This window comes from Exophiala oligosperma (genome assembly GCF_000835515.1).
Source record: "Exophiala oligosperma strain CBS 72588 unplaced genomic scaffold supercont1.4, whole genome shotgun sequence".
Taxonomy (NCBI): Eukaryota; Fungi; Ascomycota; class Eurotiomycetes; order Chaetothyriales; family Herpotrichiellaceae; genus Exophiala; species Exophiala oligosperma.
Window position 1 is genome coordinate 23,529 of NW_015622821.1, and position 21,748 is coordinate 45,276.

The 21,748-nt window shown below is 50.4% G+C and overlaps 12 protein-coding genes across 15 annotated transcripts; 5 read left to right on the forward strand and 7 right to left on the reverse strand.

The window, feature by feature from the left end:
- Positions 1-72: 72 nt before the first annotated feature.
- PV06_04160 (uncharacterized protein) lies at positions 73-1,387 on the forward strand. Its single transcript, XM_016405017.1, has one exon. It carries the CDS (start codon positions 333-335, stop codon positions 1,251-1,253), a length of 921 nt encoding a protein of 306 aa, XP_016263223.1. The 5' UTR covers positions 73-332; the 3' UTR covers positions 1,254-1,387.
- Positions 1,388-2,497: 1,110 nt separating this feature from the next.
- Positions 2,498-2,938, reverse strand: PV06_04161 (uncharacterized protein; the record flags this gene model as incomplete). Its single annotated transcript, XM_016405018.1, has 1 exon — positions 2,498-2,938. One exon carries the CDS (start codon positions 2,936-2,938, stop codon positions 2,498-2,500), a length of 441 nt encoding a protein of 146 aa, XP_016263224.1.
- Positions 2,939-3,592: 654 nt separating this feature from the next.
- Positions 3,593-3,859, reverse strand: PV06_04162 (uncharacterized protein; the record flags this gene model as incomplete). The annotated part of the gene is made up of 1 exon (XM_016405019.1): positions 3,593-3,859. The coding sequence occupies one exon, from the start codon at positions 3,857-3,859 to the stop codon at positions 3,593-3,595; it is 267 nt and encodes an 88-aa protein (XP_016263225.1).
- Positions 3,860-4,238: 379 nt separating this feature from the next.
- On the forward strand, positions 4,239-8,025 carry PV06_04163. Of its 3 annotated transcripts, XM_016405022.1 has the most exons (3): positions 4,239-4,375; positions 4,541-4,691; positions 4,749-8,025. In XM_016405022.1, exons 1-3 carry the CDS (start codon positions 4,364-4,366, stop codon positions 5,564-5,566), a joined length of 981 nt encoding a protein of 326 aa, XP_016263228.1. In that variant the 5' UTR covers positions 4,239-4,363; the 3' UTR covers positions 5,567-8,025. The 3 variants fall into 3 exon arrangements, with proteins under 3 accessions (XP_016263228.1, XP_016263226.1, XP_016263227.1); XM_016405020.1 differs by having other exon boundaries at positions 4,239-4,691; XM_016405021.1 differs by having other exon boundaries at positions 4,541-8,025.
- PV06_04164 (uncharacterized protein) lies at positions 5,617-7,519 on the reverse strand. The gene is made up of 4 exons (XM_016405023.1): positions 7,310-7,519; positions 7,236-7,256; positions 6,295-7,187; positions 5,617-6,203 (listed from the first exon to the last, which is right to left on the reverse strand). The coding sequence occupies exons 1-4, from the start codon at positions 7,362-7,364 to the stop codon at positions 5,985-5,987; spliced, it is 1,188 nt and encodes a 395-aa protein (XP_016263229.1). The 5' UTR covers positions 7,365-7,519; the 3' UTR covers positions 5,617-5,984.
- A 399-nt stretch (positions 8,026-8,424) lies between the features above and the next one.
- PV06_04165 (uncharacterized protein) lies at positions 8,425-12,225 on the forward strand. Its single transcript, XM_016405024.1, has one exon. It carries the CDS (start codon positions 8,900-8,902, stop codon positions 11,843-11,845), a length of 2,946 nt encoding a protein of 981 aa, XP_016263230.1. The 5' UTR covers positions 8,425-8,899; the 3' UTR covers positions 11,846-12,225.
- A 473-nt stretch (positions 12,226-12,698) lies between these two features.
- Positions 12,699-14,360, forward strand: PV06_04166 (arginase). Its single transcript, XM_016405025.1, has one exon. The coding sequence runs from the start codon at positions 12,985-12,987 to the stop codon at positions 14,038-14,040; it is 1,056 nt and encodes a 351-aa protein (XP_016263231.1). The 5' UTR covers positions 12,699-12,984; the 3' UTR covers positions 14,041-14,360.
- A 481-nt stretch (positions 14,361-14,841) lies between these two features.
- PV06_04167 (60S ribosomal protein L12) lies at positions 14,842-16,174 on the forward strand. Its single transcript, XM_016405026.1, has 5 exons — positions 14,842-15,245; positions 15,302-15,335; positions 15,399-15,519; positions 15,582-15,912; positions 15,989-16,174. Exons 1-5 carry the CDS (start codon positions 15,242-15,244, stop codon positions 16,000-16,002), a joined length of 504 nt encoding a protein of 167 aa, XP_016263232.1. The 5' UTR covers positions 14,842-15,241; the 3' UTR covers positions 16,003-16,174.
- A 275-nt stretch (positions 16,175-16,449) lies between these two features.
- On the reverse strand, positions 16,450-17,916 carry PV06_04168 (uncharacterized protein). Its single transcript, XM_016405027.1, has 2 exons — positions 17,661-17,916; positions 16,450-17,566 (listed from the first exon to the last, which is right to left on the reverse strand). The coding sequence occupies exons 1-2, from the start codon at positions 17,768-17,770 to the stop codon at positions 16,651-16,653; spliced, it is 1,026 nt and encodes a 341-aa protein (XP_016263233.1). The 5' UTR covers positions 17,771-17,916; the 3' UTR covers positions 16,450-16,650.
- Positions 17,917-18,024: 108 nt separating this feature from the next.
- PV06_04169 (uncharacterized protein) lies at positions 18,025-18,231 on the reverse strand (the record flags this gene model as incomplete). The annotated part of the gene is made up of 1 exon (XM_016405028.1): positions 18,025-18,231. One exon carries the CDS (start codon positions 18,229-18,231, stop codon positions 18,025-18,027), a length of 207 nt encoding a protein of 68 aa, XP_016263234.1.
- A 298-nt stretch (positions 18,232-18,529) lies between these two features.
- PV06_04170 lies at positions 18,530-20,357 on the reverse strand. Of its 2 annotated transcripts, XM_016405029.1 has the most exons (3): positions 20,053-20,357; positions 18,923-19,998; positions 18,530-18,865 (listed from the first exon to the last, which is right to left on the reverse strand). In XM_016405029.1, the coding sequence occupies exons 1-3, from the start codon at positions 20,232-20,234 to the stop codon at positions 18,795-18,797; spliced, it is 1,329 nt and encodes a 442-aa protein (XP_016263235.1). In that variant the 5' UTR covers positions 20,235-20,357; the 3' UTR covers positions 18,530-18,794. The 2 variants fall into 2 exon arrangements, with proteins under 2 accessions (XP_016263235.1, XP_016263236.1); XM_016405030.1 differs by having other exon boundaries at positions 18,923-20,357.
- A 333-nt stretch (positions 20,358-20,690) lies between these two features.
- PV06_04171 (uncharacterized protein) lies at positions 20,691-21,724 on the reverse strand. The gene has a single exon (XM_016405031.1). The coding sequence runs from the start codon at positions 21,448-21,450 to the stop codon at positions 20,863-20,865; it is 588 nt and encodes a 195-aa protein (XP_016263237.1). The 5' UTR covers positions 21,451-21,724; the 3' UTR covers positions 20,691-20,862.
- Positions 21,725-21,748: the final 24 nt, after the last annotated feature.

Consider the following 21,748-nt stretch of genomic DNA (forward strand, 5'->3'; position numbering starts at 1 on the left):
TGCCGACTCGACCTCATTTCGCCGCGGCGCAACTCAACCACCAACTTCATGCGAGTACGAGTACGAGTACGAGTTTAGGAGAGTACGGGTCATTGAAAGCTACCAATACTGCGTAATAAAGACGTTGGGTGATAACGTTTTCACGTACTCTAAATTTACTTTGCGTTCGAAAAGCCAAGGGCAAGACTCTATACCAGTGAACAACACAAATGGAACACCGGCGATAGCACCACTTCTAGTCGAGGCCAGCATCATTTGGGAGAACGGCACCATTACCGCGACTTCAGGCTCTGTATCTGCTATAGGATCCTCCCAGCTTACTGTGGTGGGCCATGTCTGATCTCGAGGCACTCCAGGAACAATGGCGGACACTCTACTCGAGAACTCTTCCAGCCCTCGCGAAAGCCCGTGATCATGCACAGTCCCGATGGCCCGTAACCCTTGACCATTGCTTTGCTCGCATCATTCTTGACAACACCATAGGGAACGGTGAAAAACAATGGGACAAGGTCATTGCCAAACCAGCAATCAGGAACATGACCGAGCAGCAGTTTCGTGACGCTATTTCTCTTGGTGAGGATATTCAGAAGGGGAAGATCGATCTATGTGACCTTGATGAGATCAGCTTGCGATGTAGGGGGAAGAACGAAAGCAAATATGGTGGCAGCACAAGGAAAAGATCTCAAAGCCCAAATCCACCCTCGACCCAAGGCGAGGAAAACTCTGCAAAGAACTCAAAAGACAATCAGTCATCCGCGCGAAAGAGGCCCAGACTTGACAAACAGCAAACCAAACTGCACTTTCAAACAGAGACCAAGTCGCCTGAGAAGAAGCCCGGTGTGGATAATGTGTGGCAAACCGGATCAACCGTCGAAGATATCGAGGAAACGCTAGGTCGCATTAGAAGCCATCCCACGCTCACTCCGTACCGGAAAAAATTGTACACCACGCTCTTATCTGTCCCAAAAGGTCGATATACCACATACGCAGCTATGTCAGACTACCTGAGCTCCTCCGCACGGGCTGTTGGAAACGGAATGCGGAATAATCCATTCGCGCCAGATGTTCCATGTCACCGCGTCCTGGCCGCGAATGGCACGATTGGTGGTTTTCATGGTGACTGGGGCAAAGATGGTAAATATGCCAATAAAAAGATTGAATTGCTCCGGGGTGAGGGCGTGAGATTTGACCCAAGTGGAAAGGTCGTGGGTGAGCCATTTCACAAATTTCACACTTTCGAGGACCTCCAATAGTCCCAGCACATTCATGGTCGAGCTGGTTAATTCAAGACAATACCCTCGGCGTTTAGGAGGATTTTTGCTGTTGTTTTCGCAACAGCATCACTGTATGAAATGTGTGCCGTTGGTCCAAATGGCAAAAAAATTTGAACGGCATCACTGCAGCCTGTCGAGGACCTGTCCTCATGTTTGATATAAAAGCACACCAAACAGATCGATCTGGACCAGACACCATCATACATATCTGCCATTGTAACGTCTTTTACTTCTCAATTCTCCTTGTATCTGAGCCGTCCTTCGGTGATAACCATCAAGTCAGAAAATCAAAATTGCAGCCTCGTCAAGCACAAATTCTCACGTTCTATATACATATCAGACAAGCTTTCAGCACATCCCGTTCTCGAAGACTTCCTGTACTTGAAGCCCTTTGAACCAACAATCGCGATCTCTTGTTAGTCGAAATGGAAACCACGACAACCACCATGAATATTAACAATAGCAAAGGCAACAACGGCCGCCCCCGAGGTAATATCATGCAGCTGCCCACAGAAACACTAACAGAGATCATGTCTTATGCTCTCGGTTCAGTCGACCTTCGCTGCGAAGAAGCCATGAAATGGACCAGCGAATTGCAGAAACCGCGGCCCCTATTGAATCTGAAGCTGGTATGCAAGAGATTCCACACAATCTCCTTGGAGGCCTTGAGCAAACGAAAGCACATCGACGTGAACCTGATCGGACCTGTACCTGTGGACAACAAGGAACGCATGGACGAGGTCCACAAGTATTATACGTCGTTGCTAATGGCGAACTTCCAGCCAGCAATCGAGAAAAATCGGAGCCAAGGAGTACGCATCAGCCTTCTGCCAGCGCTCAACAGCCAGATCCCTCCCGCTGGAATCAACTGGGCACCACATGACCCACAGCGTCCAACAGGTATTGACAAGGATGACGCCACAGTCCGAAAAGTCATGGTATCTCACCAGGCGGCCGCCATTCTTCTATCTGCAATCATGCACAGTATCGTCCTTAAACACCCCAAACTTCGTCTTCTCATAGTGTTTCACGAGGTCGACTGGATGGTGTCCAGATTCCGCGAAGAGGAAGAAGGCCAAAGCGTCACCCTGGCACCCAAAGTCAATCCGTTCTGGGACCTCACTGGGGTCTGCGGTATTGTCTACCACTGGCGGTGGCTGAGAGAGCAATGCAAGAAACAACACAAGAATTTCTCTGATGTTTTCCTAACGCCAAATATCGCGCTAGCCCTCAACGTTGATCACCGCTGGGGATGGGACAGTTACCTGCCCAGGAAAACCGTTGTGATTACAGCACTGCAGGCAGATCCCGAGGCTCTTGCTCGGCATGCATTTGACTTCTCCCTGGCAAAACTGATAGCAACTTGGTCGGACAGCCCCGATGCGCAGTGGTCCAGGGGAACTGTGGCCAGGCCTGTCCGCCATTATATCCCCGGGTACCCAAAGAAAGTGGTCTGCTCCGAGAACCAGGTCTTTGCTCAATGGCTGACAACAATATGTCGTGACAGCCACAACACCATGTGTTTCGTAATTCGAGGAGCTGGCACGAGCGAGGTGGCACGACCCAGCGACGTAGCCACGAAGCTTGAGGCGCCTAGTGGAAGGACACTGATGATACACACTTTTTGCAGATAGGCGTCCAGAGGGCATCAGGCTCAAGGGCATGCTTGACACATGGAAGGACACACCAGGTCTGGGCGGTGGTTACCAGAAGAGGTTTTGTCTTGATGGCCACCTGGATGCCAAAAGCACCACAAAGCATTGGGCACTTGAAAGAGGCACGCGCTGGAATTTGGGCATGTTGGACATACACATGGTTTGCTCGTTTAAATTCGGAGCATTTAATATCCCGTTGCGTTCATTGCTATTAATGGTTCGAATCATATAGCAAATTGGGCTTGCTCTATTGTACTGTACTGCTCCAATGTCTTCCCGACATCACTTCGTGTGCATCTTCGCTGATGTTTCGCAGCCTGGACTGGTGCAGGCGGGATATCTTCATCGTTGAATCTTGGGAGAAATAAGTCTGAAGCGAGCAGCGAGTTGTTGCATCATACAATTCTTGGTTCCTTGATCGCCATCCAGATTCCCAATGTCTCTCCTGTTCCTGGTCTTGCATTTTTCTCTTGCATTCAAATCCTCGGATGAACGCAAGCACTTCATGTGATATTCTATTCGTCATGTTTCCGAAATCTGAGGGCTCATAATGATGCTGCCGCAACGATTGCACCAGTACCTCTGAAAGCGGCCTTGTTGGTTACCACAATCTCAACTGGATACCTCCATTCCATGAATCTTTTCCAGCCTGCCACAAGTTAGCTATGTTCCTCCACCACCGGTGTCGAGCATACCCCAATATGCAAACTTCCTGCCAAAGTATTTGCCGGCATATGGCACGATGACCATTGTCAGCAGCAACTCGAGCTGTTGTAGGCTCTCTTTCCATTCTCTTTCGGCATCTGATTCAAAATCATCTTCGCTGACAGTGACTTCGTCTGAGTCCGGTTCACTCGGGAGATCATCGAGGTCGCTTTCATCGATGTTTGCAGTTGGGTCCACAAACGAATCTGTAATGTCGTTGGACATGTTGCGACGCAGGAAGAGGGCCAGCTAGCGACAACTCGCTGGAAGGATCACGGCAGCTCAAGCCATACGAAGGTTGGTCGTAATCCAGAACCGAAAACTTAGAGTATTGTATAGATACCTGGACTCTGCTCCGCTTTTCGACGGTGCTTGCAGTCAGCTAATTAAGTAAAGACGAATTGGCTACAGACGAGGCTCTTTGGCTGAAGATGAAATAATCGAGTCTGACAAGATGCGGCATTACAGCATTTTGAACGCGTCCCTGCCGCAGAATATTTGTCAGACAGGATTAACTGTTGGACGTCTTAAAATCCCCACGTGACTTTATGCGTCACTTGGTCTCTTTGACTCATCTTTGCCTGCGGTGAATTTGTAAATGTTAAATAATGAGATTCCCAGTTTCTTGAACATTCTTCCAACACAACGTCGATCCTCAAACAAGTCTACAAGAAAGGGAGACACAATTTTACCGCGCCTCACATTCCAAACACCATCAAGACAATCAATATGGCTGAAGTGGTAAGCAAATTGAACGTCACACACTCCCCACACGCACATGCAGTAATGCTCGGGTCACAACTGAAACCTCCTGCATCTCGCCCCACTGCGCAGAAATCAATTCCCATTAATATTGCCACTCCAGCACTTCTCCAGACAAGCAATACTAATCCTCATCCTATACAGCAAGACGCACCTCAACCTCCCCACGTCCGCAAACCACGCAAATCGGTAGCCTTCTCCGGCGACGACACAATCATGGACGAGAATGGCGAGATCTCAGAGGCCCCTACCAACACGGCCGAAGACAATCCCACGGCCGAGAAGCACTCTTCACGTAGGTTTCCTCCGTCGTCTTCCGCAGACGACACCAAAACTAACACAGGATCCGCAGCGCCCGATGACAAGGCCGTCGATGAAATGACCGACATGTTCGCCGGCCTGAACAAAAAGAAGAAGAAATCCTCCAAAACCAAGACCGCAGACGGCGAAGCTGGTGCCGACGATGCTGCCGCCGTTGGCGACGACGGCTTCGACCCGACAGTCCTGAAGAAGAAAAAGAAGAAGTCGACCAAGACCAAGGCAGAGGGAGGTGACGATTTCGCTGCCAAACTGGCCTCCGCTGGCCTCGAGCCGGGCTCTGAAGATCAAGCCGCATCCGACCAACCTCAGCAAGAGCAGTCAGGCGACATGACGACCGGCACGGGAATCTGGGCGCACGACGCGAACACGCCGATCTCGTACAATCTGCTTCTCAAGCGCTTTTTCCAGCTCGTCAACGAGCACAACCCAGACATCCTCTCATCCGGCTCCAAATCATACAAGATCCCTCCACCCCAGTGCCTGCGTGAAGGAAACAAGAAGACCATTTTTGCAAACATCGCCGAGATCTGCAAACGTATGAACCGAAACGACGAGCACGTCACGCAGTTCCTGTTCGCCGAATTGGGTACGTCCGGCAGTGTCGACGGATCCAAGCGTCTAGTCATCAAGGGTCGTTTCCAGCAGAAGCAGATCGAGAATGTCCTGAGACGGTACATCGTCGAATACGTCACCTGCAAGACGTGCCGATCTCCCAACACCGAGTTGAGCAAGGGTGAAAACAGACTGTACTTCGTCACGTGCAATTCCTGCGGAAGTAGAAGATCCGTCACGGCCATCAAGTCCGGATTTACAGCACAAGTCGGCAAGCGTAAGAGGCTCAATGGTTAAGGAAAATTGCATAAAGCTTGAAGTATCATTAAAGGGGATGATGAAGGATACTGAAAGGAAAGGCGAGACGACGCTTCCTATTAGATTGAGATTGAAGATGGTATTTTTGTCATGAGATCATGAAACGGGTTCATCTTTCGAGGAGAGGAGGATATCAGTAGTGTGGTAGGGTGCTGGAAATATCACGATCCCAGATTGGTTTCAACGAGTGTCCTGGAGGACAGGTTCGCAATTCCTGCACGACCAACATAGAAGAGAAAAGTACCTAAATAACCAAACTTGACGCACAAGCACACAAAACGGAGTAACGGGCTCTACATTTCTCTTTTCTTTTTGTCTCTTCGTTTCTTTTCAGATTCAAATTCAGAAAAGGCTCTGCAGACGCTCGCTGTTTCAAGATGCTGAACTACGGCCGCTCTCATTCCCGATACGACGTCCCGCTCATGTATGCTGAAAAGGCCGTCGGGTTCCTGGTCTGCATGTAGACGGTGCCAGGGCCCGAGAACTTGCAGACCAGGCCTTCGCCGCTGGACAAGCCGGAGATGATGCCTCCGCTCGCGACACGTTCCAGCACGTACTTGCAATTCCAGGCCACGAGGTGGCCGTTGTCGATGATGTAACGTTCACCCTCGATGAGCTGCGTGCCGTAACAAGAGAATGTAGGTTAGCCAGGAACGACTCTGGTATTCGTATCACGTCGGGAAGAGGATCCAGAACGTCAAACTCACATCTTTTCTCAGAATGGCCCCGAACGACGACATCCACAGCAGACCGGTGCCGGACATCTTGTAGACGAAAAGCCCTTCGCCCGAGAACATCGCCTTGCTGAAACTCTGGTGCTTGTACTCCTTTATGACGCCCTGCGTGCACGCGAGGAAGGCGTCACGGCCGACGCTCCAGGTCTCGCTGCCCGAAAGTCGAAGCATGGCCAGATCGCCCAGCGTGCTGGGAGCGAGCAGCAACTCTCCGGGTCCCGTGAACGTGGAATGAGCCATTTCACCACCTATCAGCATCTTCTTCATGCTGAACTTGAATGCTCCCTTCAGTGTCACCGACGGCGACATGGCGATCATGGCCCCAGGCTTCGCGGTGATCGGGCAGCCCATGGCCAGTTGAATCGTTATGATCGAGTTCGTGTCCCGGTGCGAGATGCGGTAGGAGCCGCCGTTGAAAGTTCCCACGTCGTCTGATGCGCTGGTGGCTTGAACACCCACGAACTGACCGCCTTCGGGCACACCTGGCATGCGTGGTCCTGTTTGCGCCTTCATCACGTTGCCCATCTCTTTCGTCAACTTCCGCAGCTGGGGCGATACGAGAGTCTTCTCTTGTTGAGTGCCGACTTCTGGTTCGCCCGGGGGAGGGCCATCGTAGGAGGGTTGACGTTGGTGAATGGCCGCATGGTCGAATGTTGTTCTGTGGGCGGGTGCTGACGCTGGAACTGCGCCGTAGTTATAAGGTCGCTGCGCTGTGGGCTGTCGGAGAGGCGGAGGCGATGGCGTTTGCGATATCTGGGATATCGGTGGTGGAGGGAATGCTGGGTTGGGAGGAGGGCTCGGTCCTGATGGCGGTGGAGGAAAGTAGTTGGCGTTGGCTGGTGGTGAGATGGGCGGAGGAGGATATGCTGGACTGTGTCAGTGCTCAACGTCGCCCTCCTTCTATCCGATCCTACCTTGTCCGTTTTCTGGTGGTGCTGTGCTCAGTGTTAGCCATGGTCTGATGTCGGCTGCGGGGAGATCTGCATACGAGGATAGAATCCTCCATGTGGCTGTCCTGAGCCTGGTGGTGGGGGATAAGACATTGTGGAACGGGTCAGAATAGCTATAACGCCCTTTGAGCAAAACACAAACGATGGAACAGAAGAGACACAGCACTTGTCAGCATGAGGTCGGGCGACACTCGTGGGACCTGGGAGAGAGGAATCAACAAGTATGAATATGTTTAATTCACCTGAACGCCGCGCACATATTGGCGGCGTCAAGACAGGTTAGTTATAGGAGTGGTATATTTAGTTGTACCAACCGAATAGCCGCCGTTCATGATGCAGGGTCAGATCTTACCGACGCCGTTGGCTTGAATGATCTTGGGGGAATGTAAGGTGAGGAAGTTGTGGTTGGTTGGAGGGGTCGAACCCGGGCGCCTATACGCACAACTCGAGCGCATATGCACCTATGTTTTCCAAGGGCCAGAACAGCTGCCGCCTTAAGGTCGTTCGAGCCTCTAGTGCAGCTCGTCATGTGTGATCGTTTTGAACATCGCTGGTTCAAGAGTCCTTGAATTCCTGAGGACAATCTACGCAGCGTTGTTGGTATACAGACTGTCGAGTACCCGAGGGCAGCGCTGCTGGCCTGGCCCTTGTGAGTCCAACAACGGACCGCGCTGCAATGACATGCCCACGTCAGCCTGTTTCAGGCCCCTTGAGATCAGCTTTATCTCTAGACTTGTAGATAAAAAGAACCAAGACACAAATCATCATTACCAGGCACTTTGACTTTTTGTCGTGAAGTGGTTTGAATGGATAGGTATTGCCGGGTCGAGTCGAGACTGGTAGGACCGTAGTTATATGGGAATGTTTTCATGGGAAAGCTGAATCTTCGGAACATCCCTGCACACACCCACGTCAAAGCAGCTGCTAGTCAAGCATAAGCGTAAATAGCCATGACTAGACCCGGCAAAGGGCCCAGTAATGTCCACTGACTCCCCGCAGCTATGCAAGTAATAGTGCCTCGAAAGTCTCCGTATGGAGCATTCAGCACCGGGAGTTTGATGCTTGGGCCTTCCAGCCCGCGGATGCGCATATTGTACAAGTATCTTGTCATCCCGGACAAACAGCTTTCCATGGAAAGCCACCAGCACGACCTCCGAAACAATACCAACTGCCATCTGTCGTCGCAAACTCAATCGGCGGCGAAACCAGTACACACATTGCTAATCGGTCAGCCTGTCGCGGCTGTTGTTTCCTCAATCCTAACCATTCCCTTGCTTTCGCGCATCCTCAGTATTCGTCCTCCTCCCTATATAACAGACCTTCGCGCAGAAACGACATCTCGTTCCAAACGATGGTCTCCCATCGGGACGAACCTTGACCTCAATTAAAAACCCTCACGTGGGCATCTTCGTCGCGCTGTCGCAGTCTTTACATAACTCTAGAACAGAAACCGGTCCCGCACTTCTGACAGCAAGGGCACTTTTTTCAAAAGAAGGACTTTCAATACTATCTTGGCAGGGTATGAGGATGAGATTGTTGAATATTGCGACTATGCCATGTTCGAAACTTGCCTGTTGACGATTTCAAATCACTTTTGCCACGCGGTTGGCTTGGACAACTAAGAGAACATGGATCCCTTGCAAGAGTCTCCGGCTCTGAGGAGACTTGAGCCGCATTGGAACTATGGCCTCATTGCAGCCTCCATTGCAGTGTCACTCCTGGGAGCCTTCACCTCTACCCAGATGATGTGTCAGGCACGAACGTCCCGGTACTTCAGTGGTGTACTAGTATGGACACTTCTCGGCAGCCTGACGTTCGGATTCTGTTCAATATGGAGTCTCCATTTTATCGCCATGTTAGCATGCGAATTGGACGTGCGAATAGGGCTGGACGTTCCTCTGACCATCGTCAGCGCAGTCCTCGCAGTGTCATTTACCTTCGCTGCATTGTCATTTGACCTTCTCCGAGATCGATACATACATCTTCTGAAGAAGAAGAAGCACAGAAGTACACGCAGGTCCAGGAGGGAAATCCAGCACGATGCTGGACTGGCGGAGAGTGAGGAGCGTCCCAGTACCGAGGCCCTTTTGCCTCCGCCAACATCAGAAGACCAAGAGGCTTTTGAGTCTTTACACGAAGCCGAGGCCCTGGAAGAAAGAGGTCGGACACTACAAAGACTATCTAGGACTGATAGTGGGCTTGGACCGATCGAAGAGCATTTTGTTGGAATCGATACGACCGTGAGAGGGAATGCTTTACAGCCAGACCTGGAACAGGCATCACCTACGCCGTTTCACCAATCTCCCAAACCGCGAGCCGATATTTATTACAGGGACACGTCTGAGGGTGACACGGAAAGCCTTCCAAGAAGCTCCATAGACGGTGACCGCTCGCGACGATCCTCTACGACTCATAGCTCCGATAGCAGTGGCCTCAGCCTCCCGGCCTTCATGAGCTTCAGGGTATCTCAACTGTCTTCTTCATCTGCTACCGGTCTAACCTCGATTGCGAGACTTCTACTCCATGGCGCAAAGCCTAAGAAGATTTGCAAGGGGTTCGTATGGTCACTAGCGATCACGAGCATGCATTATGTTGGAGTTCTGGCCATGAAGATCCCGGACGGTCATTTTACATTGAATCCATTCATTGTCACTCTGTCAGCCTTGATCAGTTGGCTCGTATGTACGATGGGTTGTATTTTGATCCCACAGATTGAGATCAACCTTTCACAGCAATTATTCTTCTCATTTATCGCCGCTTCAGGCGTGGCTGCAATGCATTTCACCGGCATGTGGGCTACAACCTTCTGGTCACAGGCAGATCCAAGTGCGGATCGAGGCTATCCATCTGATCTACCCGTCGCTGTTACTAGCATCGCGATTCTCACTTGTATGCTTGCCAATGGCCTCCTAGCTCATTCCGCTACTATTGCTCGCAACAAGTTGGCCGAGATTGTTCAGACGAGAAAGAAGCTATGGGCAGCCATAGCACAAAAGGAGAATGCAGAAGCTGCTGCAAGGGCACGCAGCGAGTTCATTGCATCGGCGTCTCATGAAATACGTACTCCTCTTCATCAGCTACAGGGCTATAGTGACCTGCTATCTCGGACGGCGCTGAACGAAGAATCGCGTCTCCTCCTTCTTGCAATCCAGGAAGCCACCAGGTCATTATCGATGATCACGGCAAATGTTCTTGATTGGTCGCGACTAGAGAAAGGTGAAGCTGTCTCCCGACCCATAAGCCTTGATCTTCGAAAAGCTTGCGAGTCGATCATCAACATCTTACCCAGTAAGGATGACGAGACAGCCACAGAACTGATGATTGTGGTTGCCCCGAGGGTGCCACAATCTGTGTTCCTAGATGAAACATATTTACAACGCATCCTCATGAATTTATTGACCAATGCACTCAAGTTTACGCAATCCGGTTATGTCATCCTTTTCATCGACTGCCTCGACGATAATCTGGTCATAACAGTAAAGGATTCTGGTTATGGCATTCCAGAATCGTTCTTACCTCATCTTTTTGAACCATTCAAACAAGCCCAAACCCGTGGCGCCGAACGAGGTACTGGTCTCGGATTGGCTATTATTAAACACCTCCTTGAGAAGATATCAGGAGCCATTTCTGTTCAAAGTACTTGCAGCAAGATTGACGGAGGGGATTTGTCCCACTCTGGCAGTACGTTCAAAGTTACGATCCCAACATCGGGTTTATTGGATGTCGCAAACCCCCTGCCGGCCTTGGGGCATAGGCGCCAACTAGCCGTATATCAGAAGCAGGGGAGCCGCTTGAGTGAAGGACTGAAGATGGCATGGACAGCATATGACATCGAATTAGTTCCAGCTGACCCCAGTGGCGATATATCTGATGACTGGGGTTATATTTGGGCGGATCTGGACTATATCAAAGATGCACCCGAGCTTTTGGGTCGACTGCTGCAACCTAGAAGCCAACTGGTCATTTTACCATACGGTTCCCAGTCTCTCCTCGATAAGACCATTGGCGTCGCCCCTCCCTCACACGTCATTCCTGTCCGACGACCGCTGCTGTGGCATCGGATGGTTGAAACTATTGTCTCTGTCATACAATCGGGAAGATCATCTGTGGACAGATCTGTCAGATTTGCTCCAATGGTCGATATGGTCGAAAATGCTCATCTGAGTTCTGCGACAGAACAAAGGGCACTCAGCGGTTCGACGGTGCTTCTGGTCGAAGATAATAAAATCAACCAAAAGCTCGGGGTGAAGATGCTACAGACCTTGGGATATAATGTGATGACTGCTAACGATGGGCAAGATGCCGTTGAGAAGATTGTAGCACACGATATGCAAATCGATCTTATCCTCATGGATCATTCGATGCCGCGAAAGGACGGCGTCACCGCATTGAAGGAAATCCGGGCAATGGAGCAAGATGGGACTGTCTCCAGGTCGAGACCTTTGATTATGGTCACGGCAGTCGTTGGACCCGATGCTGCTGCGCTCTGTATATCCAGCGGTGCTGATGCTTTCCTCCCGAAGCCATTGTCCCTGCAAAAGCTTGAGCTGACATTGAAGAAATTCCTGGGCTGAAACGCCGACAAGTGTAAACTCGACCCGACCAGCGGAGTTCAACATTGCAGACAAAGCCATCTTGGGTGAAATCCCTACGGCGATAACCCCTATCGATTCCAAACTCTACAGGAGCAGGGTTCAGGCACTCATTGCGAGTACCCTTGCCAGCCATGGCAGCCCACGCATTGATCGGAATGATATTCTGGTGAGCATGCGCACATCGTAAACAGGAATCATAGAGGATGGCCAAGGGCATCATATTAAAGACTAGACTAGCGAGAAGTTCTAGTCAACTGGCCGCATTGTACGGTTAGACATAGGTACAGTATATTGTATAGGTACCCCACGAGTACGATAACTGAATCGACGTATCCATGACATCGCCCGAAATAGCCGAAGTGCCATGTCTCAATTTAATAAGAAAGATTACGCAAGTGCATTGCTGTCTAGATGGCCATGTGATGTCGAGGTGAGCAAGAAAACTCTGAAGGAACAGGATGAGAAATTTCTGTTAGCAATGGATATGGCGAACTCGACAACACCTGTACTTAGGGGAAATGAGGATGATAAAGGACGGAAGTATTGTCACTTAACGATCTAGCCCGATATTGCCTGTGCCACTATAGCGCTTAATCCTGCACTTAGGGGAATCTCGGTAGTAATGGTGATGGTCAGGGCGGAGTTCAGGTACGACTGTGACTCTCTAGTTCATGCATGTCCATCCCCACCGGCGTCATGTAGATCGAGTATCCTTGACGGAGGCACGGTCGATAAGAATTTCTCTACTCGTGTTGTAAGGTTACCAGCGGAGGGCGCATATGCCATCTTACACATCAAAGACGACTCCTCCCGTATATCAATTGCGAGTATCCGTACATATATACCATTCGCCTCCTCTCCTTTCCTACCACTTTCCTTTGCTTTCCTTGACTGTCATATATTTCCTACTCGTCTCTACCGTCCCAAAAGTTCGGGGTGCAAAGGCTATTGTCTTCGTAATTCTTACTGTCGCTCTCTCACGTGCCTGTGTTTGTTCCTGGGTGGCTCTATCCCTTTCCAACCATCGACATATTCCTGCCAGCAGCCATCCAGACTCCCCCGTTTGTCCCAGTGCCTGACTCATCCTCGCCAGCGCCCGATTCCTCATCACTGACAACATGCAACCCAAAGCTGTCGAGAAGAATACGCCGGCCAACGGGCAGTCTACGAATGGACACTCGAACGGCGACGATATGGCCACCCCATCCACGATACGGCAGAAGTTCCTCACCTCCCCCTCAGACCTAGGCGTTGTTCTTGTCGGCTTCTCCGGCGGCCAATGCAAGCCCGGCGTAGATGCTGCTCCGACAGCCCTCGTTTCCGCAGGCATACTCGACCAGATGCGCGATGAACTTGGATACACTCTTCATGGCGATGAGTCGGTGCAAGATTACAACCAGCTACGCCCTCAGTCAGACCCAGACCACCGAGGAATGAAGAACCCGCGTGCAGTTTCGGCTGTGACGCAGGGTCTGTCTCAGCAGGTCTACAACCAAGCCCGTGAAGGAAGAATGGTGTTGACACTGGGTGGTGATCACAGTATAGCCATTGGGACAATCGCAGGCACTGCGAAAGCCATCCGAGAGAGATACAACGGACGCAAAGATATTGGTGTCATCTGGGTCGATGCTCATGCGGATATCAACACACCTGAGACAAGTGACAGTGGAAATGTACATGGCATGCCTGTTGCTTTCCTTACTGGCCTCGCAAAATCCGAAGAGAGAGATATTTTCGGATGGCTCGAAGAAGATCAGCGTCTCAGCACTGCGAAACTAGTCTACATTGGTTTGCGTGATGTGGACAGGGGAGAGAAGAAGATACTGCGAGACAACGGAATCAAAGCATTCAGTATGCACGATATCGATCGCCATGGAATTGGTCGGGTGGTTGAGATGGCTTTGGCACATATTGGTGCAGACACTCCAATTCATCTGAGTTTCGATGTGGATGCCTTGGATCCAATGTGGGCTCCCAGTACTGGAACGCCCGTCCGAGGAGGATTGACATTGCGGGAGGGTGACTATATCGCCGAGTGTGTACATGAGACTGGTCAGCTTGTTGCCATGGACCTAGTCGAGGTGAACCCAAGCCTCGAGGTGGCAGGAGCCAGTGAGACAGTTAGAGCCGGTGTCAGTCTCGTCAGATGTGCATTGGGAGATACACTGCTATGATGGATGATACGAGTCAATTAGGTCAAGTGTTGCGGTTTTGGCACGACGACGCTGGTCCATTTCCGATGAGCAACACGAGACGCAACTGAGGTTACGAATTTCTTTTGGTGCAGTGTGTCCAGATATGGATATGAACGTGGTCGTTTCAGTGCCTACAGGATGAAGAAAGCATTGCTGGAGTATGATGGTTGAAGGCTACACTTTCGTCAGTCTTTCGGGATGGGCATTAAAAAGGAAAAGAAATCAATATCAGTAGATATGATAGGATATATATCCATGGTTATGCATGCCTCTCTACAGAATATTCTGTTTCCATTAACTGCTACGTACAGAATACGAAGGACTTGTCCGTTGCTCTCATACTTCGCCAGTCCTTTTGTAGCCTCGTCGCTCTTCGCGTAGCCTCGTCAGTGGGTGTCCAATTCACCGCGCCTTGAAAAATGACTGATCATATATTGTAAAAGCGAGCTTTTATCCTCAATGGCGAGTCTGGCGTGACCTCTCAAGCCCCTCCTATCAAAGCTACTGTTCGATAGAACCCGTTTAGCGGAGGCGAATTCGAAGTCACGTAGCTCTCAAACGGACTAGACTCCTGGTGAAGTGAAGTTGCCTCGCAAAAACTCACAAAGTAACTCTGGATGAAGGAAACCGCCATTCGCAAAAAAACCGAGTTTCCCATGATGGCATCTTCTGAAAGAATCTCTGCTTCTAGCAACTTCTAAGAGAATCTCTGCTTAGGTACTTCTGTTTAGCTCCCTTCCTAACCTCTGGAACTAATCACCCAGGGCTTGGGGAGAAAGAGTTTTTTTTGGGGTCATTTGTTTTCTCGAGATGGTACAAAAGCCCGAATGGGATTCGAAAATCCTACCTAAGTGTTTTTGCCTCCCCTTCTTTCCGGTCATTTTGTCGAGATGGAGATGGACGAGGTTCGAATCCTGTCCGTTCGGCTGCCCTTTTTTGGGTCGGTGAAATGGGCCTTGTGACTCAATACTCCACCGTACAGATTTCTACACTTCGGAGAATGCGCTAGCCAGAAACGGTCAAGAACATAATTATTTCCGCACACACAAACCGAAACCAAACTGCGATTCTGTCTAATCTCGAAACTTTTCCCCTTCCTTTCGCAGCGAGATATATCAATCTTCATCTTCTTCTTCTTCAACAACACCTCAAGAAAGATAGACTACCTTTCGCACTCGCCATGCGTAAGTATCATCTTCTTGAGAAGATTTGGCGACCCGGCTAATATGGTGTCTTTCAGCTCCAAAACTCGATCCCAATGAGGTGAAGATCATGTAAGTTGTTTTCTTCAGAAACAAGTTCGCGACGATCAAAAAAAAACTAACAAGACACAATAGTCACCTCCGTGCCACCGGTGGTGAGGTCGGATCCTCTGCAACCCTAGCTCCCAAGATTGGTCCTCTCGGTCTGTCCCCGAAGAAGGTCGGTGAAGATATCGCAAAGGCTACTGGTGACTGGGTACGTTTGAAGATCACAACGACTTTTTGGTAATCGGGGATGGATTACTGACAACAAAATAGAAAGGTCTCCGTGTCACAATCAAGTTGACCATCCAAAACCGACAAGCCGCCGTCTCGGTCGTCCCCTCTGCCTCTTCTCTCGTCATCAGAGCCCTGAAGGAACCCCCCCGTGACCGAAAGAAGGAGAAGAACATCAAGCACAGCAAGTCGATCCCTCTCGAAGAGATCTTCGACATTGCGCGGACCATGCGTGGTGCCAACAAGTCCCTGGCCCGTGAGCTCAAGGGAACCATCTTGGAGATTCTGGGAACCGCATTCAGCGTCGGATGCCAGGTCGACGGCCGATCACCAAAGGAGATTAGTGATGAGATCAAGGAGGGCAACATTGAGGGTACGTTTTCCGCGACTGAGACTGAAGCTGCCCCTTTTTTCTCCTCTTCAACCACTAACGTTTTTGTTCTGTACAGTTCCTGAAGAGTAAATTTCTCAAAACTACTTTGGAGAGACGAGGGAAAAAACCCTGGCCCAGCCCGTGATGATACCCATGAATTGATCATGTCCTTTTTTTTGAGACACGTGAAGATTCAAAAGAACGAAGAAAAAATTTAATGAATCCGAGTTCACCATCACGAATTTTCCTCTTTCTTTTCCTGCAACGACTTTGATTTTCTCACTTGCATTCATGTTTGTTTTTCCTTTGTCCTACACTCCTACCTCTAAAGACGAAAACCTCACTCTCCTCTCTTTCCTCTCTTCTCTTCCCCATTCCCAAAATTTCCCTCGAAACCTTTGCCAACACTCTGGCCTTTATCCCTTTCCTTTTTCAAATCGAGATTGGAAAACCATACCCAGGATATAGGCCTATTTTGGTGCAAAGAAGATCAAACCAATCTTCTGACACGTTACTCACCACGGCATTCCGATCTTTCCGAGGTCTTATGGATGCAGTGGTCCATCTTTATTCTGTGTCTACAAATCTACCTAAACCTAGCTAAACCTAGGTACGCCGCTCGGCGAGCCAACAAAAAGAAAACATCACATTTGCCCCGTCTATCAATAATGGATGTTTCTCGAGTCACTCGCCCCGATTTTTTATATTTATATCTGTATCTTATTTATACTCCTTCCTCTACCGCACATCCTCCAAAACACGATCGACCATGATTTGACTCGCCCCGAGGTAATTGAGAGGATCACACAACTCTTCGACTTTGGAGGTGGTGTTGTCCAAAGCCTTCATGACGTCTTGGTCTTGTTTCAAAACGTCGACCAAGTTTGTTTCCGTCTCGATCGCGACCCGACAGGCGTCGTAGACGATGTCGTGAGCCCTTTGTCGGCCCACGTGCGGCGCCAGACCCATCATGACCGCCTCACCCACGATCAGTCCCTTTGTCGAGTGTAGGTTGTTCGTCATGGCTCGCGTATTGACCACCAACCCACCCAGAGCAAAGTTGGCCTGGTGTAGACTTCCCACGGCCAAGACGAAGGCCTCGGGGATGGCCACCCACTCCAGGTGCCAGGGCCCCGAAGCCCTCTCAAAGTCGACGACCATGGCGTCCAACCCGAGGCCCGCGTTGGCGCGGAGGAGTTTACTCGCCGCCAATATGACCTCTGAACTGATCGGGTTCCGTTTTTGGGGCATGGTGCTGCTGGCTCCCCGGTGAGGGACAAAAGGTTCACTGACCTCCCCCAGTTCGTTGGAAGACATGACGATGAGGTCGTAGGCGACCTTGCCCAGGGTTCCACCCAACAGACCCAAAAAGTTGAGGATCTCGGCGACGTTGTCCCGCGCCACGTGCCACGTTATGGGAGGGTCGTCGAGGGAGAGCTCCCTTGCCAGCGCGGCCCTGACTTTGACGCCGTCTGTGGACGGGCCGAGTGACGCGAGGGTACCCGCCGCTCCCCCGAATTGGACCATCAACGTTCGTGATTCGATTTCGGTCAGTCGCTGGAGGTGTCGGACGATGGACGACAGGTAGACGGCACATTTGTAACCCCACGTACACGGTAGGGCGTGTTGTAGGTGTGTACGACCTGCCATGGGTCTTTTGTGACTCAAGTATCAGGAGGTGTAGAGACCCCACGTAAAAGGGGGAAGAGAAGGGGAAAAAACAACAGGGAAGAAGAAAAACCACTTACGTATCCTTGTACTTTTCGGCCGACTTTGCGAGTACCATTTCGAGTCGTTCCAATTCCCGCCTTATGATTTTGAGTCCCTCCCGGATCTGTAACATTGAAGCATCGTCCATTATGTCTTGAGTGGTGGCACCCCAATGGATGTACTTGGCGTGTTCGGGAGGTGTCTGTTCCACCAGTTGTTTGATGAGCGGTAGGACCGGATATCCTACAATGTCCGTCTCTGAGGATAAACGATCGAAGCTGTGGACGACCCCCCCTCCCCAAAAGAGGGTTAGAGTCAGTAGGAGATACGAGAACAGGGTCACAAGGAGGGACTAGATTGTAGGTAGAGAGGGAGGATGTGGATTAGTGTTGTCCGTACGACTCACTCTATCTTGACATCTCGCAAGGCTCGAGAGATCATTTCCCCCGCGTCTTTGGGTATGACACCGACTTCACTCTCTGCCCTCGCCAGAGCCGCTTCGGTCTCGATCATCCTCGAAACGTAAGCTTCGTCGGTGAAAACGTCACGGATCTCTCGAGTCCCGAAGAGGTTGCGAAAGATTCGAGAGTCCATGGCCGAGACCGACATTGTTCACACAACCTCTGTTTTCCCGTACAATCAAAAAGATGGGGGAGAAACAACAACGAGAAACAACAACGAGTATGGAGACTTTTTATTTTCAAATGCCCCTCACACAAGTACAAAAGGACAGAGTGCCGACTTTACCCCCAGATGCAACTTCTTTCTATACTTTGGTCTGGTACTTTCGGATATGAAGAAGTGAGGTGGAGTTGGAGAAGCCCATCCACGTCTGGAGAAGGTGGGAGAAGAAAAAGTGGCATCGGAGCTGATACCGAGTACCATCGGACGGACTTCAATCACAAACCGCTTGCACTCCTATCACAAAAGCCAGAAGGTAATTTCATTCAATGTACACACAACAACGTTTTTTCTTTTATATCTGAAGGTCAGGTAGTAGACTATCACCACTCGTGAAATGCCTCAGTCATGTACCTTACCCCGACAAAATCATGTACTCGTTCCACTTGTTGCCCAACCACTATACATGACATCGTAACAAACATCGACTGGACCACCAAAGACACTTTTGATTTGGACTATTTCTCTTGGGCCAAATGGCTTTTTGCCCCCTACCATGTTGTTGGAAGCTTGGGGAAATCTTTGGCTGCTACACCAAGATCAACAAAGACGGAATCATCCCCTACTCGTACAGAGCAATTAGTTTTGGAACTTCACAAAAGGAACACCCTCGACATACCTTTGAGATGCTTGATTCGAATCTCATCTTCGCCTTCCAATTTCTCAATCTCTTCCTCTGGGACTCCATTGCCCTCACGTTCATCACTTGGTCGTCCCTCGGTAGCCTTGTCGTAATGGTGGGATTCGCCAATCAGGAGAAACTGTGTATTGACATAATCCAAAAACTTTGGCTCGAGAGGCTTCCAACGAAGGTTTCTGAACTCGTCGAGAAGCTCTTGTGGATACTCTGGACCCTGGGGGAGACTTGTATTGGCAGGGGCAGACGCAGTAGGATTCTTGACGCTAGTCACGAAGCTTCCCTTTTCCTTCAGACCGAGATCCTTCTGGACCTCACCAAGTTCATGGGGGATTGTGATGTTGTACGCGAGGTGCGATTCCCGGCCAGTAGAAGTGATTGCGTAGACACCCTCGGCGAGTGGTGTGACCGGAGGGACGTGGCTGGTTCCTTGGGTCTTTGTGGCGTACTCCGAACCGCCCATGAAGGACTCCTTCAAGTCTGCAAAGGTGGTTTTGGCCTTTTCGACAAACGACAAGAAACGGTCTTTGCCGCTGACCGGGAGGACCTTCTTCGGCACGGCGAGAAGTCTACAGTTCCCCTCGTCACCGATGGGGCCCTCTCCAAGCTTCGCGTCGAGTGGAATCGGGCGCATGACAATGTACGTGCGAGCAATGTCATTGACGTCTTGAGGGTCGTCGATGTTGACCCTGGACCTGAAAAAGAAGTAGATGATGCCCTTCTCGAGGATGCTCGACGGGACATGGTCACGCTCTCCAGATTCAACGGCATCGCCATTGGCCTGGGCGGCGTGTGAATCTTCCTGCTTCTTCTCAGCGACGACCTCTTCTTTGGCAGGTTGCGGTCCATTCTGCTCTTGTGTGGCTTCCTCTTTCTTCTCATCGCTCGCGCCAGTCATGTGTGTATCTTCTTCGGCTTTGGCCGGTTGGTCTTCCCGCTCAGCTTCCAGAGCAGCACCAGCTTGCGGTCCTGAGTTGTCTTTCACATCTTGATCGACGGAACGTTTGCTCGCATCCTGTTCGTCGTTTGCCGGCGCAGGTTGCTCTTGTTGGTTGCCACTGACATATCTGTCAGCATGAATGCAGTGACGGAGATTCTGGGCATGTTCTTACTTGTTCAGGGTCTCCTCAAGAGTCTTTTGTTCCGACTGACTTGGGCTTGTCTTCCTGACACGTTTTGCTTCCGGAAATGCAAGGCCACCACCCTTGCGCCTCTTGTTCTCGGGTGACTGCGCAGGAGGCGTTTGTTCGGAAAGCTTGGCCGCAATCCGAGCCGAGGATCGTCTTCCGGACATGTTGGTGTGGTTTTTGACGCCGTGAGATCACTAAGTTGATGGTGGTGAAGCTCTATCTCGACACTGTTGAAACCGGCAGTGTGAGATGTAGTCTCAGACTTCTCTGATGTTCCATGAATCCCGTGAGATGGTAGGAGTATTCACACTTAGCCGAACCTCCTTCTCCACATTACGACTACGTGAATTGCGGTACAGACAATGACGTTACTGCAAGATCCCGATCATACTAGTACAAACACCGTTAGTCCAGGTACCAGGACGGATTCTTAACTCCGGGCAGGGATGCGGGAGAGGGTAGGGAAAGACCATGGTGTTTGAAGGCTACAAATAGGTAGTATACTGACCTGAATTGAAACGGGCGGCCTACAAGGGTCCAGATGAAGGTACTATGAAGGAAGGGCTTTGTGTTCAGACACGAGTCCAATTGTTGAACAAAATCTGAAAGGTGTAATATATCACAAAGTATCTAGTGATGTTGTTACTTGAACACCAACCCGGGCGACAATATTCGATACTAAAGCGAGTCTTGTATGTAGAGGATGCGTCCTATGCAACATTGAAATGTGGCCGTTGCAATGAGAGAGAACCCCCAGAACATTAGCGTTGGATCCAGTGACTCCTCGGGTGCTCAACCGATGTCCATGGCATCTTCATTCCTGTCCATTGGAGCCGGGCTTGCAGGGGCCGGGGTCGCAGAATTGGAAGACTCCATCACCTCTTGATCGTCCGTCTTCTCTGAACTATCCGTCCAATTTTCCCCTGCTTGTTTCTTGAGCACACGGTGTGCCATGTTGGGTTTCACCACTCGTTTCCTTCTTCGCTTGATAGGTCGTTGTTCAGGTTGACCATCTACGACTTCCAACACTTCGATTTCGGTTCGTTTCCTCGCGGAAGACTCGTTTTCCGGATCCATTTCTCTCGACTGGCGTTTCTGCCCACGGGTTTCGTCGCCATGGCCCTTTGGAGTGTGGTTGCGAGCATCACATGATAGCCGTCGCAGCCGTCCCGCCAGTTCATCATCCGTATCTGGCCACAATTTCCTCAAAGCTCGATCATCTTCGAAATCGGAATCAATATCTTCATATTGATCGGGTTGTACAACTTCAGTATCCCCGTCGTACGCCATGTCATCTGGAGACAATTCCTCAATCTGAAGTCCATGATCAAAAGATTCTTGACGACGTCGTTTGCCTTTGGTATATTTTTGTAAAGCCATTGCGGTATATCAATTCGAGCACGATTCGGAAGACGTCTACTATCGCACTGCACTGAGAGTATCCCACAAAAAATATGGCCGAAGCCCAGGGGAGTTGCTATGGTAGCCAGAGACTGTTTTCATGTCGGTCTTCATTCGTGGCAAAAGAAGTTCGGTCTCGGTTGATGTCTGGCTATGCCGGACGATCCTTGTGTACTCACTGGATCGTCTGTATAGAGTTGTCAGAAACGATTACAGGATGACGGACTCTGGATTAGGGGTTTGTTCATCTAGATGGAGAGGTGCGACGATACTTGGT

Bases quoted from the DNA above. Each gene is read 5' to 3' on its own strand.
- PV06_04160 (XM_016405017.1), top strand. From the start codon at position 333: ATGTCTGATCTCGAGGCACTCCAGGAACAATGGCGGACACTCTACTCG.
- PV06_04163 (XM_016405020.1), top strand. From the start codon at position 4,364: ATGGCTGAAGTGGTAAGCAAATTGAACGTCACACACTCCCCACACGCA. The intron at 4,692-4,748 runs GTAGGTTTCCTC...CAGGATCCGCAG, and splicing joins GGCCGAGAAGCACTCTTCAC to CGCCCGATGACAAGGCCGTC.
- PV06_04164 (XM_016405023.1), bottom strand. From the start codon at position 7,364: ATGTCTTATCCCCCACCACCAGGCTCAGGACAGCCACATGGAGGATTC. The intron at 7,257-7,309 runs GTATGCAGATCT...CACTGAGCACAG, and splicing joins ACATGGAGGATTCTATCCTC to CACCACCAGAAAACGGACAA. The intron at 6,204-6,294 runs GTGAGTTTGACG...TACGGCACGCAG, and splicing joins GGGCCATTCTGAGAAAAGAT to CTCATCGAGGGTGAACGTTA.
- PV06_04165 (XM_016405024.1), top strand. From the start codon at position 8,900: ATGGATCCCTTGCAAGAGTCTCCGGCTCTGAGGAGACTTGAGCCGCAT.
- PV06_04166 (XM_016405025.1), top strand. From the start codon at position 12,985: ATGCAACCCAAAGCTGTCGAGAAGAATACGCCGGCCAACGGGCAGTCT.
- PV06_04167 (XM_016405026.1), top strand. The intron at 15,336-15,398 runs GTAAGTTGTTTT...AAGACACAATAG, and splicing joins CCCAATGAGGTGAAGATCAT to TCACCTCCGTGCCACCGGTG. The intron at 15,520-15,581 runs GTACGTTTGAAG...ACAACAAAATAG, and splicing joins CAAAGGCTACTGGTGACTGG to AAAGGTCTCCGTGTCACAAT.
- PV06_04168 (XM_016405027.1), bottom strand. From the start codon at position 17,770: ATGGACGATGCTTCAATGTTACAGATCCGGGAGGGACTCAAAATCATA. The intron at 17,567-17,660 runs GTAAGTGGTTTT...GAGTCACAAAAG, and splicing joins GCCGAAAAGTACAAGGATAC to ACCCATGGCAGGTCGTACAC.
- PV06_04170 (XM_016405029.1), bottom strand. From the start codon at position 20,234: ATGTCCGGAAGACGATCCTCGGCTCGGATTGCGGCCAAGCTTTCCGAA. The intron at 19,999-20,052 runs GTAAGAACATGC...CAGATATGTCAG, and splicing joins CTTGAGGAGACCCTGAACAA to TGGCAACCAACAAGAGCAAC. The intron at 18,866-18,922 runs GTATGTCGAGGG...CTGTACGAGTAG, and splicing joins TCGAATCAAGCATCTCAAAG to GGGATGATTCCGTCTTTGTT.
- PV06_04171 (XM_016405031.1), bottom strand. From the start codon at position 21,450: ATGGCTTTACAAAAATATACCAAAGGCAAACGACGTCGTCAAGAATCT.